The sequence below is a fragment of the Diabrotica virgifera genome, chromosome 3, assembly GCF_917563875.1.
Source record: "Diabrotica virgifera virgifera chromosome 3, PGI_DIABVI_V3a".
In the NCBI taxonomy this organism is placed as follows: Eukaryota; Metazoa; Arthropoda; class Insecta; order Coleoptera; family Chrysomelidae; genus Diabrotica; species Diabrotica virgifera.
Window position 1 is genome coordinate 10,462,534 of NC_065445.1, and position 27,979 is coordinate 10,490,512.

General features: G+C 33.4%; 1 protein-coding gene across 2 annotated transcripts in view; it reads right to left on the bottom strand.

Annotated features, from left to right (window-relative positions):
- Positions 1–27,212, bottom strand: part of LOC114324306 (clavesin-1) — an 84,720-nt gene extending 57,508 nt beyond the window's left edge. Inside the window, exons 1-2 of one of the 2 annotated variants that reach the window (XM_050646274.1) lie at positions 26,970–27,212; positions 22,238–22,429 (exon numbers count right to left, since the gene is read on the bottom strand). In XM_050646274.1, coding sequence (XP_050502231.1) covers positions 22,238–22,429; positions 26,970–26,996 — 219 coding nt within the window. In that variant the 5' untranslated portion in view covers positions 26,997–27,212. Of the gene's footprint in view, positions 1–22,237; positions 22,430–26,969 lie in introns of those variants that run through there. The other variant, XM_050646273.1, reaches the window with a different exon arrangement.
- Between the last annotated feature and the right edge of the window lie 767 nt (positions 27,213–27,979).

Sequence of the window (27,979 nt, forward strand, 5' to 3'; positions counted from 1 at the left end):
TAGATAATCGCATTTTCAACAATTTCAGTTTGTATATTTTTTGTCGAAAAGTTAAAAATGGCGGAGGTATTGAGCAAAAACGCTTCTCGTTTAAAATCAAGATGGCGGCTAACGCAACGGTCAAATTCAGTCGAGATTTTAAATTTATACTAGTATTAACCTCCCCTAAAGATTAGAAAAATACAATTTGTGGCAGCTCCTAATGCAAGGTCAAATGGTATCCCGACTGGGCTAAAAATATAAACGTAAATAAGACAAAACTTATGGTCATTAAAAAGAAATAGTTAACAGGAGGCCAACTCTTCGTCAACCAAACCCCTCTAGAAAGAAGGACGCACTACAACTACCTCGGAACCATAATAAATGAAGAATGGACCAACAATCAAGAGATAAGAGCGCGCATCGGAAAAGTCAGATTCACCTTCAACCGAATGGGGGCCTTCTTCAGAGCTACAACCTCTCTCTTGACTTAAAACTAAGAATGTTGTGATGCTACGTCTTCTCTGTCCTTTTTTATGGTGTTGAATCGTTGACCTTGAACGAAGATATGTGCAAAAAATTGAAAGCATATAAGATGTGGCTGTATCGGAGAACACTTTATCCCGTGGACTGGCCAGGTCTCAAATGAAGAGGTCCTCAGAAGCATGAAGAAGAATCGAGAGGTACTGACTACCATCAAACCTCGAAAGTTATAACACTTCGGACAGATTATGCGAAAATCAGGTATAAACTCCTACAATCCATTCTTAATGAAAAATATTTGGAAAGCGGGGCCCAGGAAGAAAAAGATAAAGATTGTCATGATGATCGCCAACATTCGCCACGGTACGCGAACATTCGTCACTTAAAGAAGAAGAACGACCATATCATTACAGAAACCAAACTCATAGTCTATTTTTCTTGTAGTGGCAATCTGTTACTTTGCAAACTGCTGCTCTGAAAAGATTTGTGGTTGTTGTGTTGAACCACGTACGTAGATTTTTTAGCCAGGAAATCCTTCGCCTTCCTGGTCCTCGTTTTCCTTCTACTTTTTCTTGCAAGATTAGTTGCAGCAGTCCATATCTCTCACTGTTCCTCATGATGTCCAAGTGAGAGTCCAAGATTCAACTGCGTACAACAATGTAGGAAAGATATATATATTGACATAGTCAATAATATCTAAATATACTTGTTGTTTGGAGTGTACTCATAATAATCGCTTTATTGTATAATAACAAGAACTTTAACTGAAGTTTTTTAATTATTTTTTCCACCTCTTTGTCTTCTACCATACCTAATTTATACAGAAAAAAATAAATTAGCTAATTACAAAATGCAGTATTTTTATATATTTAATAAATACTGCAGTTGCATTATTATGATTAAGAAATCCTTATAAGTCTATTTGCTCGAGTTATTAACGAGTATTTCATCATTTTTTTTTTTTGTTTTTTGTATTGTTTAAACGACAAGATTATTCCTGGTAATTTAATTATAGTGATGATTACAAAATTTTATATCCAGAATTATTGAAAAATTAACCCATTTTAGCATAAAATCTAAAGCGGTTTTTAATCGATTTTATCTCATTGATTTTAACCTTTGGAATTATAGTCCTTGGGCCAACCATTTAAAAAATATATTACCTCCCTCATGACTTTTTATTTATTCAGTTATTCATGTTGAGTTGGACAACTTTTTTATTTAGGAACAAATTTGGGAGGGGGCGTTTTGGGAGGCTCTATACAGAGGTTTATAAACTTTGGTGGGTACGACAAATGGAGTATATCCTTAAAAATTTGTCGGACAATATTACCAGTAAATTGTAAGTAATTTTATCAAAAAATTCTTCAAAAAACAGGCATTATAAAGAGTCATAAAATTAATACCCTCACAGCTGATTTTTGCAGGATTGTTTGATAAAAATATATAGAATTAACTAGTAATATTGTCACAAACGAGAACGTGGCTCAAGAGTTTCAAAAAATAAAGAAAGAAAAAGCTGTAGGACCAGATGATATTCCTGTGGAAGTATGGAAAGCATTGGGAGAGACAGGAACAAGGTGGCTAGCAGGTCTATTTAATAGAATTATGGAAGTTGGACAAACACCAGACGAATGGAGAAGCAGTATACTGGTACCTGTTTACAAAAACAAGGGAGATATGCAACAATGTACACACTACAGGGCTATAAAACTTATTAGCCACACCATGAAAATATGGGAAAGAGTAATTGATAGACGGATACGTGAAGAGACCGAAATATCCGAGAATCAATTTGGCTTTATGCAGGGCAGATCAACAACAGATGCAATTTTCATTATAAGGCAGTTGATGGAAAAATACAGGAGTAAAGAAACCAACGCTCATATGGTATTCATTGATCTTGAGAAAGAGTCCCAGAGAGACTGATAAATGTCATATGAAAGTAGGATTGCACCAAAGCTCTGTGCTTAGTCCGTATATATTTTCATTAGTTTTGGACCAGATAACAGCGAAACTACAGGGTAACATTCCATGGTGCTTAATGTATGCTGATGATGTCGTGTTAGTAGGAAATAGTGAAAGAGACTTAGAACAAAAACTGGAATAGTGGAGGCAAGCTCTGGAGGAAAAAGGTTTAAAACTTAGTAGGACAAAAACATAGTATTTGCAATGTTCATTTAAAGATGGAGTTACTACAAATAAAATGGTATCTTTGGATGGTTAACTGATTGTAAAAAAGCAATAGTTTTAAGTACCTGGGATCGGTATTACAGAGTAATGGAGAAATAGATGGAGATGCATGCAGTAGAATTAGGGCTGCATGGATGAAGTGGAAAGAAGCGAGTGGTGTGTTGTGTGACAGAAAAATTCCAATGAAGCTGAAGGGAAAATTCTATAAAACAGCCATAATACCGGCTATGATGTACGGAACTGAATGTTGGGCAGTGAAAAAGAAAGAGGAACGACGAATGCATGTTGCGTAAATGAGAATGGTTAGATGAATGAGTGGAGTGACAAAGAAGGACAAAATTAGAAATGAGTATATTAGCGGAAGTCTAGGTGTGGCACCAATTGATGCCAAAATGAGAGAGCATAGATTAAGATAGTTTGGTCATGTTCAACGTCGAGACGTTAATCACCCAATACGAAGAATAGCTGAAGTGCAGATTCCTGGAAGGAGTAGGAGAGGAAGACCAAAGAAGACCTGGGGGGAGACGATAAGGCAGGCCGAAGATAGAATTGTGTGGAGAAATGCAATTAGGGAAGCCGACCCCGCACAAGCATAAGGCAAAGAGAATGATGATGATGAACTAGTAATATTGTCGGACAAACATTTAAGGGTACTCCGTTTTTAAGACTCACCAAAGTTTAGAGATGTCTATGTTTACAAAATGCCCCCAACCCCTTCCTCCACCCCAAGGTTGTCTGACTCGATATGACATGTATAACTGGATAAAAAAGTCTCCTGAGGTATGTAATAGTTTTTTTTTAATTGTGGGTTCATGACCTATTACCTACTTCTATATAGTAGTCTAAGAATAACAAAAAGGATATAGAGAACTCAACAATTTATACATGGTGATTCTTTGGGGAAGTCTTTCTTCATCAACAACAAAGATACTGGAAAAGGGTGATTAATAACTACGTGGCAAACCAAACATTCAATGTTTTAAATAGGACACCCTTTATATTTTCCCAATTTATATTCCTCTCATAATCTATATTCTTACAATATGAAGTTTTACATTACTATACAGGGTATTTAACGAGTTATGGCCATATTTATTTCGATATCTCTACGAAATAAACACGCTGTATATAAAGAAGTATAGTAAAGAAGTAAGAATCATTGACAAATATTTGTACCTATACAGGATGAAAAGTACAAAAGAAAATTCTTCAAGAAAATTTCTTCATATTCTCTTTTTTAAGATTTTGACAATTTGTGAAGAACCAGTTGGCTTATTTTATTCTTTTATGCTATAGAGTTATTTTTCCTTTTTAGGTGTATTTTCTTTCCTTCCCTTCCTAGAATTCTATATTCTTCTTCTACTTATCGTGTCCTATGGCGTTGTTGTAATCGTCGGTATGCATCTTTTTTCTTCCTGTTATCCTACAGTAGGTACCAGGTGCCAGATGTATGTAGAAAAAGAGAGAACTTTTACAACAAGCCTTATTGAACCTCCCTTTAAGCCTTAAACGTACTAGAAACGTACTAAAGCTTGAAACCTTAAACGTACTATAATATAAATACAATATTGTAAATGGAGGAAGCAAGAGTGAAGCAAGTTATCGGAGAGGCCTTAAAATCAACATTTCAAAGACAAAGTGGATGGCAGTTGGAAAGATTAATATAGATCAAGGTCAGCTTTCTCTTGATGGAGAGGATTAGAACGGGTAAATCATTTCAAGTACCTTGGCAGCTGGTTAAATGTAAATTGTGACTCTGATGAAGAGATAATAACTAGAATCGAAATATCACGGAAGGCTTTTATGACCTGGAAACCAGTTTTATGTAACAGAAACCTGTCGATGAATATTCGAAAGAAGGTGCTGAAATGTTATGTGTGGTTTATCCTATTGTATGGTTGTGAGACATGGACGTTAAAAACCACAATGCTAAACAAAATAAAAGCATTCGAATTGTGGTGCTATCGACAAATCCTAAAGTTATTCGTGGGTTTCGCACACTTCCAATGAAGATGTTCTTCACATGCTGAATTCAGAACGTCTGCTCATAAGCACCATAAAGAGAAGAAAAACAGAATACTTCGGCCATATAATTAGAGGACCTAAATACCATCTGCTTCGCCTTATAATACAAGGAAAAGTGGAGGGAAAGAGAAGGATTGGTCGTAAGAAACTTTCATGGCTGCGTAATATTAGAAAAATGGTGTGGCTGCAAAGTAGAAGAATTATTTCGCGCAGCAGACGATAGAGAGAGATTTCAAGAAATTGTAAACAGGATGACGGCCAACGTCTGAATACAGACACGGCACCTAAAGAAGAAGAAGAAATAGAAGATGCACAAAAGAATCTATTAATACATTACAAGTAGATAAGTATCAAAAATTATCTGTAAACTCTGGATCAGTTTAATAAACAGATTCTCCAAGATCAAGCCAAAAATGAATTTATTGTTAATAACTGGTCATTATTACAGAGTATAATTTTAAACAGTTGAATCATTACACTGTAAATGTCTGTTATCACTGAAATTGATAACAAATTTATTAAACGATTTGAATTGTTTGGAAGAGTGCAACTGATATTTTTTTATCCAACAGAAACGGAGGCAGAATTGTTTGCTGAAGTGTAGAAAAATACAATTTTTATTTTAAAATAAAAGCAGGACTTTTCTTTATTTCTTCTTCTTAATTCCAGGGTATAGGCATTTGTTGAATTTTTCTTCATCAAATTCCTCTCCTTCTTTTCAATATGTTGCAATTTTGTCCGATATTTTTTTATTTTCTCACTGATCGACTAAAAAGACTAAATAATAATATATAATTGTCAATACCTGATCATATACTATGCGAGAGATTACAAGTTGCTCTCAGACTAATAGAAACATGGTGTAAGGAACACTCACTGTCTATAAATCCAAAGAAGACAGAGATGGTCCTCTTCACCAGAAAAAGAAGGATCACGGGCTTAATACCCCCTAGGATTCTAAACTGCAGTCTGAACTTCTCTGAAGAGGTGAAATACCTTGGTATTACCCTTGACAGGAAGTTAACATGGAACTCTCACTTAGATAGTAGAGCTAAAAGAGCATATATTGCCTATGAACAGTGTCGGCGAACGGTCGGACGCACTTGGGGCCTTTCGCCCAGGGTGGTCGCCTGGATCTACATTACTGTCATTAGGCCAATGCTAACTTACGGAGCCATTGCTTGGGTACCAAAAGTGCTACAGGCAACAGCGATCAACAAACTAAACCATATTCAACGGATGGCTTGCCTAAATATAACAGGTGCCATGAAAACAACACCAACTGCTGCAATGGAGTTGCTCATTGGCATTACCCCTTTAGACATATATGTCAGAGAGGTGGCGCTGATGACGATGATGATATTACGCTCAGTGGGTGCAAACATTGATGTAGGAATGGGGCAATTGAGATGTCGTTTCTGGCGGGGTGAGCTGGAGGCACTGCCCCAGCTACATGCGGGCCATGGATGCGACTCAATTAAACCTACGTTTGTCTTCGACAAACCCTACAAAATCGAAACAAGACAACATAGGGAGTCAAACGTGGCAAATGCATATTGCATCTACACCGATGGCTCCAAAACGGAAGAAGGCTCAGGATGTGGAATATACTCCAGTTCATTGAACCTTAGTATAAAATGGGGTATGGGAAAAAATGCCAGCGTAGTTCAGACTGAACTGGCTGGTATCTCCATAGCCGCAAAAGAGATAATCGGGAAAGCTATAGCCGGCAAAACTGTAATAATCTGCACAGACAGCAGACAAGCGCTACTAACCCTGAACAGACCACGTGTCATATCAGGGCTAGTAATGGAGTGTCATGAATCACTAGCCCAAGCTTCGGATAGTAACAACATCATCCTGAGGTGGGTTAAAGGACACAACGGAAATAAAGGCAAAACCTGATGCTATTACTACTACATCGTCTGCATATCTTAGGTGGTTTAGTTTCTTTCCATTTATGTTTATTCCCATGTTTGTCTATTTCATTGTTTTGAAAACATCTTTCAGTGCTAATGTAAATAGTTTAGGAGAAATAACATTTCCCTGTCGCACTCCTCTGTTAATTGGTACTGTCATTGTTGCTTTCTTATATATATTATGTATTAGCATTCTGTATCTGGAACCTATTCTACAGTTGATTATAGCTTTTTCTATTGCCCACATTTCCACGCTGTCAAATGCTTTTTCGTGGTCAACGAACGCTAAGTGCAGATCTATATGGTATTCGTTAGCTTTCTCTATTGCGTTTGATTGTAGAGAAAGTAAATGGTAAAAGAGATGAAAGAAGAAGACGAACCTTCTGGTTACAAAATCTAAGGGAATGGTTTAGTCTGAGCTCTAACCAACTATTTAGAGCTGCTATAAGTAAAATTAGAATTGCCATGTTGATATCCAACCTTTGCAAGAAGATGGAACCTTAAGAAGTCTTGAGGCATTTCCACATTTTTGGTTCGGTCTGTATAATTATATCATCTTTATTCATAATTTATTCTTCATTCTCCCAAAAAAACTGCATATAAATGCAAATTTCTACTTTAGTATAGTATAACTAGACCCAAACCCAGACATCTAAATTGAAAGTTATCCTCCAACACCAAATTGTTCTATATGGTCCACATAATGTTCAGAAAAAAGTTCACCATTTTGAGCTTCGGGTTTAGGGGGGCAGGTAGGGGAGAAGTCGGCAAATTAGTAGATTCTTTAAGTTTTTCGTCAATATTTCTAAAACTATGCGGCTTAGCGTGAACAATTTTATATACAAAAATGTTCTACATTGAATTTTAGGTATTTAGATTAAACAAAAAAGGTCCTATGCATAACCCTTCTAAAATGAACGGTTCCAAAGTTACGGAGGTAGTATAGTATAATTGGTCCAAAAGAAGGCCTAACCCCGTCATCCAAAACAAAAGTTTTCCTCCAACACCAAATTGTTCTATATAGTCCATATATTGTTCAGTATTAAGTTACACCATTTTGAGCGTCGGGTTTGGGGGGGATGGGAGGGGGGAAATGGGAGAGGAGAAGTCGGTAAATTAGAAGGTAGTTTTTTACGTTTCTCGTCAATATTTCTAAACCTAAGCGATTTAGCGTGAACAATATACCATACAAAAATGTTCTACATTAAATTTAAAACGAAAATTTTACTGTTGGAAAGATATTCATGCGACATTGTCCATAGAAAGTTCAGAGTGAATTTCTTCGTACATACCAGAGATTTATATGGCCTAGACCTGTAGAAGCCTCTTGAAGGTGGTGGTAACATACCACCGGCCATTGAAAGAGCAAATTATATTTAGAAAACACAATCCTGTTAAAAAAATTAGTTTCCTCAGTAATAATATTATAATTTGCCCAAAAAATGTAAAAATATGAAAAACCTCCACTTTCCACTCTCCGTAACTCCAGAACCATTGATTTTAGAACAATTATGCATAGGACCTTTTTCGTTTCAACTTTAATGTAGAACATTTTTGTATAGAATATTGTTCACGCTAAAACGCTTACGTTTAGAAATATTGACGAAAAACGTAAAAAACTACTAATTTACCGACTTCTCCCCTCCACCTCCACTCCAAACCCGACGCTTAACATAGTGTAAATTTTTACTGAACAATATGTGGACCATATAGAACAATTTGGTGTTATAGGAAAACTTTTATTTTGGATGACGGGATTAGGCCTTTTTTGGACCAATTATACTATACTACCTCCGTAACTTTGAAACCGTTTGCTTTAGAAGGATTATGAGTAGGACCTTTTTTGTTTAAAATTTAATGTAGAACATTTTTGTATAGAACATTATTCACGCTAAACCGCATATTTTTAGAAATATTTATCGAAAAACTTAAAAAACTACTAATTTACCGACTTCTCCCCCACCTCCCCCCAAACCCGACGCTCAAAATGGTGTAACTTTTTATTAAACATTATGTGGACCATATAGAACAATTTGGTATTAAAGGAAAACTTTCACTTTGGATGTCTGGGTTATGCCTTTTTTGGATCAATTGTATCATACTACTTGTCTATGGTGAAAGTTCCCAACCTCCTATGTCAATTTTTTACTATTTTGTTTTATTACCCTAAATTAAAGAGAAATATGTATTTTTACTATTTACAGCGCCTATGTCGTTATTTCAATAATTAGCTTATAGATGGCCATATATGAAATAACGACATAGGAGCTTGTAAACAATAAAAATACATATTTCTCTTTGATTCTAGGGTAACAAAACAAAATATCCAAAAATTGACATAGAGGTTGGGAACTTTCACCATCGTTGTGTTGTTTTCGTTCTACTTATTAAAATAAAAATCAAAATTAATCTATAGAAAACATCACGTTCTTTACTACAATCAATCGAAATAGCTGTAAACAACAATTTTCCACTTATTTTAATAAGATTATTAGATTAATAAATGTTTATTAAAAGGTGACATGTTACGAAAAAAAAACGTGATTATAGAGTATATGTTAACATTTATACAGAGCGTACAAGAAGTACAGCAACTTACTAAAATTTATATTTTTGGTAGGATTTAAGGAAAAAGAGCTAAAAAGAAAATAAAAAGAAAAAAATATCAAAAGAATTGAGTAAATAATATGCTGAAAATTTTAGAAAGAGCTGCGCAAGAAAATTACTTGAGGACAAAAAACAGCAATATACGAATTTTTACAAGGAAACAGTAAAAAGTAGTAAACAATCCCAAGATAAACAAGGAAATATAATTAAAGCAGAACATGAACTAACACAAAGACGGAAAGAACACTTCGAAGAAATATAGGTACTCCACAGACTAGGCAACACCAGATATAGACAAAGTAAATGAAATACAGCAGTTAAATCTTAGCACAGATGAAATTTTAAAGGAAGAAATACAAAGCACACTGCAACAGCTACCGATAGATTTAATAAAGACCGACTCAAAGGAGTAAGCAGAAATGTTACACAAACTCCTTAACAAGATACGGACCAAAGAGCTACCAAAGGAATGGACGAACGAGGATGTAATCATTAAAAACGCGAGAATTGGCAAGCAAAAACACTGATGAGCACCACACCCAAAATAATGTCCAAGACCGTACTGGCTGACTGAAGCTAGAGCTAGACAAGAAACGAAGAAGCAACCAAACAAGCTTTCGCGCCAAACGCTTCACTAAAAGGTGTGGTGCTATACAGGGTGATTGATTAGTAGGGTAAAGCTCAATAGCTCCGCTATAGTAATAGATAGCAATAAAAGTTAAAAACAAAAATTTTAGCCACCTTTGAGCTCCACATTACAAACTTAGTTAGAATGTTACAGGGTGTTAGATAACACAGTGGCAGACCTAACTTATGTTTTTTTAAATGAAACACCCTATATTTTATTTTATATTCGAAATCCTGTTAACTTCTCCATCACAAAAATATAAAGGTTTGTAATGTTATACAGGGTATTTACAAAGTTATAACCAATTTTATATGAAAATCGTAACAAGTTCAACTCCCTGTATAAATAAAAATAAGCACAACAGCAATGGTATATTAATGCCATATTTTTTTACTTATTGTCAAAATTTTGAAGAATTATTGATATTGCTAATTTTCTTTATATTAAATACAGGGTGAGTCAAAACGCAAGTACATTATTTTCTCAGTAATGTTAAATGGAACACCCAGTATTTTATATCATTATTGAAAAGTAACATTACCGTACTTTAATTTTTATATAACATTCCCTATGCCCAAATTTATTAGTTTTCGAGATATTTTCATTTTTCAGAGCAAATTATTTTAGGTGTTTAAATTTATCTAAATTTTAAGTAAGCCATGACTGAATTGACAATTGAAGATTACCGATTATCTATCGGTAATCAATTAAAAACTAACTTTTTATGTAAATGCAACAAATAAACAAAGAAAATTAGTAATAAATTTTACAAAAAACGCACAAACACAAAATACAATATTATGTGAAGACAATTAAACACTACTTTTGTATGTAAATGTAACAATGTAACAAATAAAGAACGAAACATAATTTATCAGTAATACATTTTGCAAAAAAACATGTTTGAAAAAATTAGAAGCTACTTTTATTAAAATATTTTTAATATTTAATTACATAAGGTGTTCAAAATTATCTCCTAACACATTTATGTACGCCTAAAAACGATCATTGAATGAGCTACTTTACTCTACGGAGCATTTGTAATAGTCCTGTCGCCAGGGCGGGTACAACGGCCTCCTTAATTCAGATGGACTTACCCAAGTCTTTTTTATGTATTTTGACCCGTAGAACACGAATTTTTTGGGTAACAGTTGATCCGGATATCGATAAGATTGTTATAAACAAAGAACTTGAGGAATTGCATAGCAGCGGTTTTTCGCAAAACAAAACATTTTTTTGTATTTTTTGGGTGATTCTCAGCAAAAAATGATCTTACAAGTTTTTTCGTAGGATGCATAGTTTTCGAGATAAACGCGGTTGAACATTCAAAAAATCGAAAAAGCGCAATTTTTGAACCGGAATAATTTTTGATTAAAAAATAAAATAGCAATTCTGCTTACTGCATTTGAAAGTTCAAGTCAAATTACATCGGTTTTGATTATTTGCATTGCTAAAAATTAAGTTTTTATTTGTCAAACAAAGCTATAAACACATAGTGTTTCCCGTGCCAAATGCATGCGTGTACGTAATATACGTAGAAATTCTGTATGCGCGCCTACTCGTTTGATTTCAATTTAGAAATGCATTGAAAACGCCATTCAATCACTATGTGTTTATAGCTTTGTTTAACAATAAAGAAATTATTTTTTAGCAGTGAAAATACTCAAAGCCGAAAGGATTTGACCTAAACTTTCATTTTTTAAAAGTTCAACCTCGTTTATGTCGAAAACTATGCATCCTACGAAAAAACGTGTAAAAAGAATTTTTGCTTAGAATGACTCAAAATATACAAAAAAATGTTTTGTTTTGCGAAAAATCGCTGTTATGTAATTCCTCAAGTTCTTTGTTTATAACAATCTTATCGACATCCAGATCGACTGTTACCCAAAAAATTCGTGTTCTACGGGTCAAAATACATAAAGAAAACTTGGGTAAGTCCATCTGAATTAAGGAGGCCGTTGTACCCCTACTGGCGACTTTACTATAAATTAACACATCGAAATACACTTTGTATTCTATTTTTCGTCTCATTCCTTGTTGTTGGAGGTATTTTATAAACTTCATTATTAACGTAACCCCAAAAAAATTAGTCCAGTTTATTAAATTCTGGTGATTTGGGTGGCCACGCTACTGGTCCATTGAAAAATGAAAATATCTCGAAAACTAATAAATTTAGACATAGGGAATGTTATCTAAAAATTAAAATACGGTAATGATACTTTTCAATAGTGGTATAAAATACAGGGTATTCCATTTAAAATTACTGAGAAAATAATGTACTTGCGTTTTGACTCACCCTGTATTTTATATAAAGAAAATTAGCAATATCGACCACTCTTGAAAATTTTGACAATAAGTTAAAAAATATGGCATTAATAAACCATTGTTGTTTTGCTTATTTTTATTTATACAGGGAGTTAAACTTGTTACGATTTTCATATAAAACTGGTTATAACTTTGTAAATACCCTATATAACATAACAAACCTTTATATTTTTGTGATGGAGAAGTTAACAGGATTTCGAATTTAAAATAAAATATAGGGTGTTCCATTTAAAAAAACAAAAGTTAGGTCTGCCACTGTGTTATCTAACACCCTGTAACATTCTAACTAATTTTGTAATATGAAGCTCAAAGGTGGCTAAAATTTTTGTTATTAACTTTTATTGCTATCTATTACTATAGCGGAGCTATTGAGCTTTACCCTACTAATCAATCACCCTGTAGAAGGATTTTGAAAATACAGTAGAGCGTCGATAATCCGAACCCTGGTAATCCGAACGATCGCTAATCCGAACGCAAAAAAAAAATTATAAAATTAAAAAATATGATCGCGTACCGAATTTTTGGATTTAATATGGCAATATGGGCAAAATATGGCCGCGGATTTTTGTAATACATACAATATATTTGTTTATTATGCAGGTGTTTTATTCCTTGTAACTAAAACGTATGTACATATGTACTATGTTTATGAGCTTTGTATGTATTTTGAACATATGTTCGATAATCCGAACAATTTGATAATCCGAACTACCCCTGTACCAATTAGTTCGGATTATCGACGCTCTACTGTATCATTCGAAATCATAAAGAACAGCAAAACAAGAAAGCTGGAACATTTAGGCCACATTGCCAGAAGTGTGAAATATGAGATATTAAGGATCATAATGCAAGGTAAAATTAAGTGTAAAAGATCCATAAGAAGACGAATTTCCTGGCTGAGAAACCTGAGATGTATAGTTGTACCTCAGTAGATCTTTTCAGATCAGCCACCAATAAGTTACGGAAAGCTGTGATGATAGTCAACCTCCGATAGGAGAAGTAACTACAAGATGAATAAGCTTCACTATGGACCACAGTTCTACCCTAAGAATTTCTTGGAACAAGCTAGCCAATGGCAAAGAAACATAAATATAATGTTTATTGACTCCGAGAAGGCCTTCGATAGTATAAACAGAGAGTAATAATAAAACAAGTGGATGACAAATACAGGAAGTAGATTACTTTTCATAGCTGGGATCGATCATGGAAAAAAGGCGGTAGTAGATAAGATGTGGAAAAAGTAATAATAAATGTACAACATGCATAAAATTCTTAAAGAAAATCTGGAACACACGCAATATATCAGAATTAACAAAAATCAAAATATTTAACAGCTATATTGAGAGAATATTATTGTATGGCGCAGAATCTTGAAGACAGGAAGAAACAACTACCAAAAAATTGCAAACCTTTAAAAATAAATCATTGAGAAAATACTAAAAATATACTGGACTGATTAAATAACAAACATAGAACTATGGAGGAGAACAAAAAAAAGGTACCTACAGATAAAAAGGGACTGATAAATTTTGTACACACAAAGGCTATTCAACTTCCGATCACCTGTTAACCACAAAAATATTAATAGAAAAATTTAACGAATACAAGTTTCCAGTTTTTATAGCATTTGTAGACTACGAAAAAGCTTTCGACACTAGAGAACACACGGCCGTAATAAACGCAATGCAAAATTGTAGAATAGACAGCAGATATATTAACTTAATAAAAGAAACTAGGAACCAAGCTACAGACTACCTAAATTAAAATGAATACACGAACCCTGTACCATTAAACAGGGGACTCAAACAAACAGGGAGACACTCTATCACCCAAACTGTTCACCTTAGTTTTGGAGGACGTGTTTAAAAATCTAAATTGGAAATATAAGGGAATAAACATCAATGGCCGCTACCTCAGTAATCTACGATTTGCGGATGACATAATCCTGATAGCTACTGACCTACAAGAACTGCAAACCATGCTTTCAGAACTACACACCGAATCTTCTAAAATAGGACTGAAAATGAATTTAAACAAAACAAAAGTCATGCACTCCGAAGAAACCGTGACAATAATAAACGACAAAGTTATAGAAAAAGTTGAAGAATATATATACTTAGGACAAAAAATAATACTAAATGGGGAAATTCAAACGAAAGAAATAAAAAGAAGAAAGATAGCATGGGCAGCATTCGGCAAACATATACTCATAAATCAGCAAATTCAACTACATCTTAGATCTAAAGTTTTTGATGCATGCATTATTCCGATATTAACATATGGGGCACAAACATGGACAATCACAAAAAAGAATATGAACATACTCAGAGTCACTCAACACGCGATGGAAAGAGCAATGCTTGGCATATCACTTAAGGACAGGAAAACAAACACATGGATAAAACAGAAAACCAAAGTCACCGATGTGGTACAAAAATCATTAAAATTGAAATGGGAATACGCTGGACATGTAGCTAGGAGCGATCTAAACAAATGGCACAGAACAATAATTCTAACCTGGAGACCATATCAACACAAAAGACCCAGAGGCAGACCTCCTATGAGATGGACAGATGATCTGAAACGAACTGCCGGGAAAAATTGGCTACAAGTAGCGTACAACAAAAAACAATGGAAAGGAAGACTTGAAGAGGCTTATGTGCAGATGTGGACATGAATGGCTAGACGAAGAAGAAGAAGGTTCACGTTAGGAAATTTTGACACTACGGTAAAGGAAATAGAGAGATTAAGGAAAGAGATATTAGGCAGGTATCAGTGCCACACAATGTCCGGGGTCTGAAAAATATGAACTGGAACTCTTTTTCAAGCTACCATTGCCAGGCTATATACCTACATTAACCATATTATAATATGTACAAACAAATGCCGATAAACCAGATAGCTTACGTCATGATGCCAAAAGAAAAATTCGTTGAATCTAAGAAACCTTATTCTAAGACTGATATTGGTTATTTCTAGACTAAAAGAACCATTGAAATATAGAAAATGTTCCCAACATTTGTAACGAAAGTGTGTAAGAAACACGGAATTTAATGTTTCTAATAATATGAAATGGATTCCTATACTGTTGTACGGAATTGAATCGTGGACTCTCACAGACGCCAACTGCAAGAAAATTGAGGCATTTGAAATGTGGCTTTAACCTCGAATCCTGAAGATATCTTATACCGACCACATTACTAATCAGGGTGTTTTGCTGAGAATGCAAAAAGAAAAAGAGCTGTTTATCAAAATAAAAACAGCCAAAATCGAACACCTTGGTCACATCATGAGGAACAGTGAAAGATATTGACTGCTGCAACTAATCTTACAGGGAAAAGTAGAAGGAAAGCGAGGACCAGGAACGCGAAGGATTTCCTGACTGAAAAATCTACGTACGTGGTTCAACACAACCACTACAAATCTTTTTCGAGCTGCAGTGTGCAAAGTACAGATTGCCATGATGGTCGCCAACATCCGAAACGGATAGGCACTACAAGAAGAAGAAGAAGAAGAAGAAGAAGAAGAAGAAGAAGAATATAGACGCTTTCATTCCTGCAGTGAAACATTAACAATTTAAAAATGGAACCAAGTCCTCACCAACTTGGCAAAACAAACAAAAACAAGTATGAAAAGAATTAATATTACAGAAACTTACTCTACACTAGTAGATCACTATAAATATATTTTAAATAAACTAAAATTACAAGACGTGTCACAAGTCCAAGAAAAACTGATTAAAACAAAATTTTAAAAGGTCTTACTTGCGTAAGGCATTGTTTATCGCGAAATTTGAATTGGTAAATACCTATTGGAAGAACAGTTTGCATTTTAAAAAGTATTTGTCTTTATTTGTAATTATCTAACAAAATTATTTAACACATAATATCGTTTTTTAACGAAAAACGGCGACCTTAACAATAACACAGCGAGTAGCAACAAGGTCTGGATCCCGCGTATGAAAAAAAAAAGTTGATTAACAGCAAGCTGAAAATTTGTTAATAGCTTAAGGGTGTCTAGTCGGACAAACTTTGATATATGGGAACACTGGAACAGGGGAAGTTTTAATTGTGGAACAGGTTAAAAATTTGAAACGGTCAGACCACGAAAACGGTACATGTATTTTGTCCGACAGAACAGACTTAAACTCTCCGAACAGAGATTAAACTCTCATGCAAAAATCAGACTGCTATTTATCATCAAATGGGCGTTTTAATGAGTGGAACATGTAGAATATGTCAAATGACAGGAATTATGACAGGTGATAAATAGCAGTCTGATTTTTGCATTAGAGTTTAATCTCTGTTCGGAGAGTTTATGTCTGTTCTGTCGGACAAAATAAATGTGCCGTTTTCGTGGTCTGACCGTTCCAAATTTTTAAGCTGTTCCACAATTAAAACTGCCCCTGTTCCAGTGTTCCCATAGGTATATCAAAGTTTATCTGACTAGACACCCTTAAGCTTTTAACAAATTTTTAGCTTGCTATTAATCAACTTTTTTTTCATACGCGGGATCCAGATCCAACAGTTTTATCAGTGTTAACAGTATTGCATATATATCAGGAGACAAAAATTAAAGTTGAAATAAATACTACTTGAACTTGAACTCACAATGGTGTAGGGCAGCCATACTGTCTTTTTAAAAATAAAAAAAATTTAGATGTGATTTTATTAATTGTAAATGGTCTTTACACCCGAGATCTACGGCTTAACCCAGTATCTATACATTTTAATGTGTTGTTTGGCAATTAGTCTTCTATGAAGGATTTATACCTATAGGACAAAGCTCTGATGATGGCACGTGATGTGTTGAAAGTATAGTATTTTTACTACAAAAACGTTATTACGTAGGTCAAAATTTTTGACGTAAGAGAACTGTCAAAACATTAGAATGTGACTTTTCATTATTGCCGTGTTTATAATAAACATAGCAATAATGAAAAGTCACATTCTAATGTTTTGACAGTTCTCTTACGTCAAAAATTTTGACCTACGTAATAACGTTTTTGTAGTAAAAATACTATACTTAGCTAATTAATAAAAAAAATTTTACACACTATTAGTTTTTTTTTGAGAACATAGGTACACCTTTTTGCCGGTTTGACCCAAAAATCAAAGGACTGAAGATTCTAGTTTAGAATAATTTATAACATCTAAAACACAAATACAATGAAATTTTATTGTATCCCTTTAATCATATTTTACAAAAATAAACGATATTTTGTTTATCACAGGTGTTCAATTTTATCTTTGCTCAAAATTTTTAAATTTTCGATTTTTTATTATTATAAATAAAAGAACATAACTTCAAGAATCCTTTTTGAAAATTTCAGAACAGTCAGAGCAAAATTATCTCCAATACAACCTGTTGAATTCCCTAATTTCGACTCGGTTTGCAGTAGGTTCACGTAGGTTTGAGCGTAGTGAGAAACGTTCAAACAGTTGTTCTCTTTCTTTTCTGTAAATTGCTCCGCGATTCAAAACATATTACAGTGTGCATCACTTTACGATTTGACAGACAAAAAATAAATTGAAAGTAAAAGTTGTCAAAACTTTAAACGCGTTTTTCTCACAACTGCTTTTTTCAAAGGCGGTGGACATTGTAACTCAAAATCTACTTGGCCGCTCCACCTGAAATTTTGCATAGGTTTTTTTGTTTAACTATAATAAAAGTGTTGATTTGCACTCTTTTTGTACAAAAATTTCTTTATTTTGACTTCTGATTGATACTAAATACTCAAAAATCGTTGAAACTAAAAAGAACTCGATAGCGTTACCACGAGAAACTCATAAGATAATAAAATATTTTTTAAGATCCAATGGCGAGTTCTGATGTCCATCACAAAATCAATTTTTTTTAGGTGTCTGTAAAAATTTGCCACCGTTGGCCTATTTTTCAACAGGTTGCCTTGAATTTTTTATATTTTTTGAATTATACTGAATACGTTTATTTAATTTAAAAATAAAATAATTCTACCATAGTTAAAATGTTGATTTCAAACCATAGCCGTGTATGATCCCTTAATATCAGACCTTACTGTGTATTTATCAGTTCTAATTTTTATCGCTTACGTTATTAATAACCTTATCGATAATTCATTATCGTAGTTTCTGCAATGTTTATTTATTTGTAATGTTTATTTGTATTCACCAATGCATTAATTATCACAGATCAACATAAATTTTGAGTCTGAGCTCTGAATCTCTCATTTTGATTACTGATGCCTGACTAAAGAAAGAAAAAATAGTTTTATCTAATAAAGTTTGGTTTTGTAATTACTAGAAAAAAATTTCAAATTTTATGAAAAAGCCCATTTTTAATTTTAATTGCATATGTATATTTAAAAGCAAACAAATTTTGAATCATATTATTTTTATTAACTTAAAAAACGGCATATGCGTATAAAACACAATAATACAAAAAAGGATGCAAGAAAAACTTTAAAAATTAATAGTTTTGGTATTTCTTTTGTGGAAGATGGTGTAAGCAAGAACTTTCTTGTATGAGCCCCCAAACGTAATCACCCATCATGTTCTCATTATATTGATTTGATACCGTTGTTCGAAGTTCATTACAGCTTGATGAAAGCGTCCCCCTTGCTCTTCTGAATATCTTTTTCTTGTAGTGCCTATCAGTTTCGGATGTTGGCTACCATCATGACAATTTGTACTTTGCACACTGCTGCTCTAAAAAGATTTGTGGTTGTTGTTGTTATTGTTGTTGTTGTTGTTGTTGTTCTGAATATACACCCAAGTTATCTTTAAATTGATCTAAGTGAGCATGTATCAATGTAGCATGTGTAATTTAAGAGACATCCTGCAACCCATGACTTTGAAGCTACCAAGCTTCAGCTGTCAGCCTTCCTATTTCCAAGGAAGCCATGGATCACTGCTTTAAGGTTGAGCCAAGTTTGTTTTTCGTGGATCCTCAGGAGCTATAGAAATTGCTCACCGGCCATTATTTTCCTTATTTGAGGACCGATGAAAATACCAGCTTTAATTTTATCCTCTGGAATAAACGTAATATTCCTCGTAAAATTCCTCGTTAGAGGTCTCTAAAGGCATGCGTAGGCATAATATTATAATACAGGGTGTCCCAGACTAATTTAGCCACGCTATATCTCTTAAACGAATAGAGATTTTCAAATGGGACAAAAAGTGGTGTATTCTACTTGTAATACACTTTAATATCGCGTAGAAAAAAATCATCCCCTAAATATTCATTCCTTAGTTACAACCCCTAACTTTAATTTTTTAATAGCACCCTGTATATTTTTTTATAGTTTTGGATGTGGTCTTCTATCGTCTATTTAAGACATTTTGTGAAAATAAAATCGGTTTGTAAATAACCAAGAAAATATCAGTTTAGTTTTGTTAATTATGTGTCCCAGACTAATTTATCCAGGCTATATTTCTTAAACGAATAGAGATTTTCGAATGGGACAAAACCTGATCTGTTACATTTGTAATACACTTTAATATGGCGTAGAAAAAAATTTTCCCCTAAATATTCATCCCTTAGTTACAACCCCTAACTTTATTTTTTTTTAACAGCACCCTGTCAGTTAGGGATGAATATTTAGGGGATGAATTTTTTCTACGCCCATATGAAAGTGTATTACAAATGGAATAGATCAGTTTTTGTCCCATTCGAAAATCTCTGTTCGTTTGTTTAAGAAATATAGCCTGGATAAATTAGTCTGAGACACACCATTAACAAAAATAAACTGATAGTTTCTTGGTTATTTACGAACCGATTTTATTTTCAAAAAATGTGTTGAACAGACGATAAAAGACCACATCCAAAACTGTAAAAAAATATACAGGGTGCTATTAAAAAAATTAAAGTTAGGGGTTGTAACTAAGGGATAAATATTTAGGGGATGATTTTTTTGTACGCCATATTAAAGTGTATTACAAGTAGAATATGGCACTTTTGTTCCATTCGAAAATCTCTACTCGTTTAAGAGATATAGCGTGGCTAAATTAGTCTGGGACACCCTGTATATTTACCAACCAGTCTGTGCGTTTTGATTCAGTTCAGTCTTCTTACGAGCCTCTCTGATGACGGGTAGACCTAAAAACATGTGTCATAGGATGGTAAAAGACTCTAATTGAATTAAAACGCAACCGTCTAGGTGGATGATATACTAGTATGCTTTACAGGAACTAACAGGCAACTTGACCAATTTATATCATACATTAATTCACTTCATAGTAATATTGAGTTTACAATAGAAACAGAACAGAATAAGTCCATAAACTTTCTAAATGTAACAATTACCAGACCACACAACAAACATGAACTCTCCGTATATCATAAACCTACCCATACTGACACAACTATACACAATTCATCATCCCATCCTACACAACACAAATTAGCAGCCTACCATAGCATGTTACATAGACTAACAGAAATTCCCATGTCAAAAAATACCTTCAAAATAAAACTGAACATCATTCAAATAGCAGTAAACAATGGCTATAACGAACAAACAATTAATAACATTATAAACCAAAAACACCATAAGAAAGCTCTGAAATTAGTCTATCCACCACCACAGAAAGAACCCAGTACCTTCTGCTCTATCACATATACTGGCAAGATAACAACAAAAATAGCCAAATACATAAAAAAGAAAGGAATAACACCAGCTTTCAGAACTAACAACAACTTAAGCAAATATATTAAGAACAATAAGAGCCGAAAGAGAAAACAACTACAGAGTGATGGCTACAAACTAACTTGTGGTGACTGTCCGAAAACTTACACATCGGTCAAACTGGCAGAACCTTTGACAAACGGATATCAGAACACAAAAGGGCTTTCAACAATAGAAAAACAGACACTTCTACATACGCACTTCACCTTCTAGATCATAATCAGTCTTTTAATGAAGAGTTTCAAATTCTGCATATTGAAAATAAAGGCCTTGTGCTATCTTTATTAGAATCTATGGAAATTAATAAATTAAAAAATACAGAGATAATTCTGAATAACCAACTCGAGACAAACAGCTCCCCACTCCTCAACCTCTTCAGTTAAAGACTTTAAAAAGGCAAACCCATAGTAAACTAAATCACTTGAGAAAGGCACTCTGCCGAAACAGCTGTAGTCACATAGTTATAATAAATTTTTGGGAAGTATAGAAAACAAACGTTTTCAGTGTTTTATTATTAGATAAAATGAACTTCCATCAAGTAACGGTCGAATCCATCAATTATTTAAACGTAATACAATTTTCAAATATTTATTTAATGTCAATCTGATATCACTCAAATATCATTTGACTAGACATATACATATGTATACAGGGTGGGCCAAAGGAAAGAGTCCTCCTCGATATTTGGCAGTAGGTAGTTATTAGATTTTAAGGAAATGGTGAAACAAGTCGATTTTTAATTTTATATTGCCATTTTTTGACATATATCTCATACTAGTGACGTCATTTATCTGAGCATGATGACGTAATCGATGATTTTTTTTAAATTGGAATAGAGGACATGTGATAGCTTATTTGAAAGGGTGTTCAATTGTCTATTCAGTAATATAAACATTTATATCATTATTTATGTAGGGTGACCAAAAAAATAATTTTTGAATTAAATTAATTGACGCAAAAAGAAGAATGTATGTAATTTATTTAACTCAAAATACTTTATACTGTTGTCAGAAAATAGAAAAAATGTTTTTTTCACAAATAAACATTTCTTTTCGCTTAAATTAAATCACAAACAGCCTCCCACCTACCTCTTGGCAGTTTTAACATTTAATTTAAGCGAAAAGCAATGTTTATTTGCTAAATAAATATTTTTTTCTATTTTATGGATGCAGTAGAATGTATTTTGAGTTAAATAAATTAAATACATTTCTTCTTTTTGCGTCAATTAATTTAATTCAAAAATGATTTTTTTTAATGATTTAAAAAAAAAACATATATCAAAAAATTGTAATTAAAAAAAAATCGACCTGTTTCGGCATTTGCTTAAAATCTAATAACTATGTACTGCCAAATATCGAGGACTCTTTTCTTTGGCCCACCCTGTATATTTACATGATCTTTTTATATACGCACCTTTTCAGAAGTAAATAATAGGTCCTCTTCTTCTTCGATTACCCAACAAGACTCTTCTAATTTGATTTCGTGTGGAAAAGCATCATCTACGATAGGTGGCTGAGCTTTGATACCACATATCAAGTGTTTCTTCTTCATATTTACTAGATCTTTCTGCTTTACCCTGAAGTTTACTTTGAGGGGAATTTTTAACTGAAAGGAAAAAAATACGTCAGTATAATAATACATGAAACGTTATAAAAAATTTTATGTTTATCTTTAAAATGCGAAAAAGGCGAATATTTACCAAATATTGTGACGTATTCATATGTTTGGTTGACTTTGAGAAAGCCTTCGACAAAATACAACACAGAAGGCTTGCAACCATTACGGAACATAGAAATAGATGATCAGGATGTGAGAATCATTACAAACAGGGCCATCCTTATATCGGTATATGTTTGCATAAACATATACCGGTTTCATAGATTTTGAGAAGGCCTTTGATAAAATCAGACACCAAAAGCTGTATGAAATCCTAAGAAGCAAAAAACATCGACAGTCGCGACATTAACATCATATCCAGGTTGTACTGGGGACAAACAGCAAAAATCAAGGTTGATAATGAGTTAACCGAAATAATTGAGATTCGTCGAGGTGTGCGTCAGGGTTGCGTGCTTTCTCCACTTCTATTTAATATATATAGCGAAACAATATGTCAGGAAGCCCTCCTAGAGCAAAACATTGGTATGAACATTAACGGAGAGTTAATTAACAATATACGATACGCTGATGACACGCTAATAGTAACAGATAACCTAGCAAATTTACAGTATTTGATGGAAAACATAAACACTCATACCAATAAGTATGGTCTAAAACTGAACATCAAAAAGACTAAATTCATGATTGTAACAAAGAAGCTATACACCAATGTGAATTTAACCATACATAATCAGCCAGTTGAAAGAGTTACGTCCTAGGTACAAATATTTAGGGATTTGGTTCACTGATACTAATGACCAGACAAGAGAAATTAAGAGGCGAATAGAGATAGCGAGACAATCATTTGCCAAAATGAAAAAGTTCCTATGCAGCCGGGACATAAATATATACTTAAGAACGAGAATGTTAAGGTGCTATGTTTTCTCCGTTCTGCTGTACGGCATGGAAGCTTGGACACTGAAAAAATAAACATCAAAAACATTGAGGCATTCGAGATGTGGTGCTACAGGAGAATGTGGAAAATACCATGGACAGAAAGAGTAACAAATCAAGATGTTTTGCTGAAGATGGGGAAGGAATGCGAAGTCATAAAAACCATACAAATGAAAAAACTGGAATATCTAGGCCACATAATGAGAGGAGAAAAGTACTCTCTGCTAAGAGTCATAATCCAAGTGGGACGTAGGAGGATTTCCTGGTTGCGAAATTTAAGGGAGTGGTATGGGTACAGTTCAATACAGTTGTTCACAGCTGCAGCCAACAAAGTTAAGATTGCTGTGATGGTAGCCAACCTCCGATAGGAGACGGTACTGCAAGAAGAAGACCGATATCAGAAAGCCATAATTCGAGTAGACCAAAAAAATCCAAAGAGATTCCAATAAGAAGAGGAGTACAACAAGGATGTATCCCCTCTACTGTTTAATATGTGTTTTAGGGAAATGTTTAAAGAGGAACTAGAAGTCATCAACGACGGCATATCAATTAACAGAAGACTAGTGAATAATCTCAGATATGCAGACGGTACAATACTCCTTTAGTTGATCGCACTACGCAGTACGGAGTACGGAGATACGGAATGGCTCTGAATACAAAATAAACAAAAATCATGATTGTCAGCAAGAACAAGATTGAAGACGAAATAATCTACGTTATAGGAAAAGCTTTAGAGAAAGTACCCAGATGCAATTATTTGAATGTGAGCTAAATGAACAATGGGACCGTAGCTTTGAAATAAAACGACGCATTTAGATGGCTAGAAGTGCTTTCAATACGATGAAAGTAGTAATATGCAATGAAAAACTGGGAATAGAAATTAGAACTAAAATTTTAAGATGTTACGCATTGTCTGTCATTTTATATAGAGTGGAAGCCTGGACAATTACGGACGCAACTGAAAAAAGATTTGCTAGCTTTGAGATGTGGTGTTATCGAAGAATGTGGAAAATATCATGGACAGAAGTTAAAAAAAAAAAAGAATGCTCAAAATTATGAAGGAAAAAAGAGCTACTTTAATCACATACTAAGAAATGAAAAATATGAGTTGTTGCCATTGGTTATACAAGGGAAAAGAGTGGAAGGAAAAAGGGTACCGGGGACACAAGGCACGCCCTGGTTGAAAAATTTCAAGCAGTGGGGTGGAAAAACAACAATAGAACTCTTCAGACCCACTGTGCACTTCAGATGATAGAGTAAAATGAGCAATGATCGCCAATGTTCTTAAAGGATGATGTACATAAAGAAGAAGATACCTATACATATTTCTGTTGTCAGTATTGTATAATACATAATTAATCAAATTTTATGTAAAATGTTATTTTTTATAATTGTTAGGGACTCAATCTATTATAGGCTATTGATTATGTATTTTAGAAAGGAACTACAACGTTAACAGGGTTTTATTGTTTTATATAGTCAATGGACCTCTAAATAGGAAAAAACCGCGGAGTGCTACCATTTAAAGGGGTGCGTTTTTGAGAAAGGGGTGAATTAGTCCCTAGGCAAAAGGCGAATTAGGGTAAGTTATATGCACATTTAGTGCAAACACGCATACAGAAAAATTGTTCCAGGTTAAATTTACGATCGAAATATCACATTTTAAAGTCAAAAACATGTTTTTTTACAAAAATATATCCAAAAGAAAAGCAAGAAAAAAACATGAAAGATAGTAGCAATTTTGTTTTTTGCCCCATAACGTTTTTCCACGGGGATATAGGTATAGGCATTGCTTCACAGAAAAAAACTTCCATCCTTCCTCTTTAAAATGGCGTTTGGTAGAAGTCCCTATGATTTACAATTTCCAAAATATGATTTTTCAAATTTCGCTACTCACAGCGATTTTGGGATATTTTCCTTGGTACTTCGCAAACATTGTTCTTTAACTTATTTCTACGCCTTTCTAGGTATACGCAATGGTACATTTAGTAGAAAGAGAAGTAAATTATGTACCTTTAAAATGTTCTATCGTAGAAGGCCGTATGGCTATACTTAAGCAAGATATGGTTTTTCAAAATTTTATACCTTTAATGATTTTTGATATATTTTACGATTATTTTTAAATTTCTCATTATAACTTTTTATATTGTATATTTGGGTATATATAGATACATTGTCTAATAAAAAAGAAAGCTCATTTTCTTTACTTTAAAATGGTGTAGGTACTGTAAAAAACTCTGGGACTATTTTTAAACAAGATATGCTTTTTCAAAATGTGACATATGCAATAGGTCCCACTAGGTTGGAACCATATGGAAAACTTTTTTAGTGTTAATTTTATGAAAAAAAGTTATTCTTTATAAAATGCTCTGCCTAGTCTGAAACCTAAAATGCAATCATCAGATATAAAATTTTATCAATAGTGTACGAGGTATGTTAAAAAATATGAATTTTGCTCAGGAGTAAAGTACCTTTATATTTCACAATATCGAAAAGTGTTATTAAGAAAAATTATTTGGAATTAAAAATTGTGTTATAATATACAATTATATTCCTGTAATAGAAAAAAAAATAAAAAATTTCTATGGATGATGTCCTACGGATATCTTCTTTAAAAATGTCCTAGATGTTTTTGAAATACACCATTTTAAAGTAAAGAAAATATGCTGTTTTCTGTTATACAATGTATATACCTAAATGTACAAGAAAAAAAGTCATAATGAGAAATTTAAAAAATAATCATAAAAAATATCAAAAATCATTAAGAGTATGTACTTATAAAACCTTAAAAAAGCATAACTTGCTTCAAAATAGTCAAGCAACCTTATACAATAGACCATTTTAAAGGTAATTGACTCCTTTTTCTACTAAATGTACCATTGCATATACCTAGAAATGCGTAAAAAAAGTTACAGAACAATGTTTGCGAAATAATGGAAAAATGGCCCAAAAATGCTGTGAGCGGAGAAATTTTAAAAATCCTATTTCGGAAAATATAAATCATAAGGACTTGTACTAAACGTCATTTTAAAGAAAAAGAATGTAAGTTATTTTTTGCTGAAGCAATGTCTATACCTATATCCCGTGGAGAAACGTTATGGGGCAAAAAACAAAATTGCTTTCTTTCGTGTTGTTTTTTTTGCTTTTCTTTTGAATATATTTTTGTACATAAAAATATTTTTGACTTTAAAATGTAATATTTCGATAGTAAATTTAATCTGGAATAATTTTTCTGTAGACGTCTTTGTCCCAAAAGTACATAGCACTCACCCTAACTCACCCTGTGCCTAGGGACTAATTCACCGTTTTCTCAAAAACTCCGCGGCTTTTTCAAATTTAGAGGTCCATTGACTATATGAGACAATAAAACCCAGTTAATGTTGTAGTTCCTTTTAGCTCTCTTATTTTTAACATAATCAATAGCCTATTACATGATATTCTACGAAAGGTTTTTTGATGCAATGTTTTTTGCAATCTCTTTCTTCTTTCGTGGCTTTAAAACTACTTTTATCTCACGAGTGAAAGGAATGGAAATTAGAACCTCTTCTTTTGAAAGACTCATCGCGAAAACAATAAAATGTTGATTTTTACTTACCGTCAGCAGACGATATAATGCCTCCATTAGGTACAAAATTATTTTTATCACTATCCTCAACACTTAACTTCTACTTCAAAAACTTGTCTTCACTTGCAAACTTTAAGCTCTCTTTTTCAGCCAAAGTAATATCATGCTTTAACTTAAAATGTCTATGCATAATATTTTTCGTCGCACTCGTATGTTCACGCATTGGACACGAGTTTATTGTATTTATATCTGAATTCACTTTTTTAAAATTAGTAAGTACGACGATTGTAAGATTTATGTCCAAATAGAGTAGGTATCCGGTTTCGATAATGAATATTCACAAATTTCACAGTCATATTGGACTTTACCTTTTGCGTATTTATTCTTAAGATGTCTCGATAAATTTTATGTTAACAAATAAATATAATATATTCATTCATTTTTTACGTCTTTTAATTGTGACAATATAAATACAACCGAGTATAATGTATATAGTCGGTTCGCTAAACTCAGACACAACTGGCTAGCGATTTTAGTAAGTAATTTTGCCAATTTGGTAAGATTGGCAAAAAAATATTAAATTACTAAATAGTTAATACCTAACTACTAAATAGTTAGTAATTTTGCCAATTTTGACAAAATTGGCCAAAAACAAAAAAATTACCAATTACCACAGTTTTCATACCACAGTTTTCACTGTATTCCTTCACTCAATTGTTTTCTCCAGTTCTTTCTGTTTTGACAGTCCCCTTCCTGTAGATGTGATCTCCCCATTGTGATGCGCAACATATAGTCTCTTCTATTCAAAAGTCAACCTCACCTGGACCCCAATTTTTGACCCTTCGCTTCGTCATCTATCATTCGCTATCTGTAGCTGTAGAGTGTACAGATAGCGAATGATCGATAACGAAGCGAAGGTTCAAAAATCGGGGTCCTGTTCGTATATAATGAATCTAGATCATGATCATCTGGTTCTTTCTAATAGATAACCAAAGAGGCTCTGACGTCCGAGTGTTTACTTGGATACGCAATCCACCATT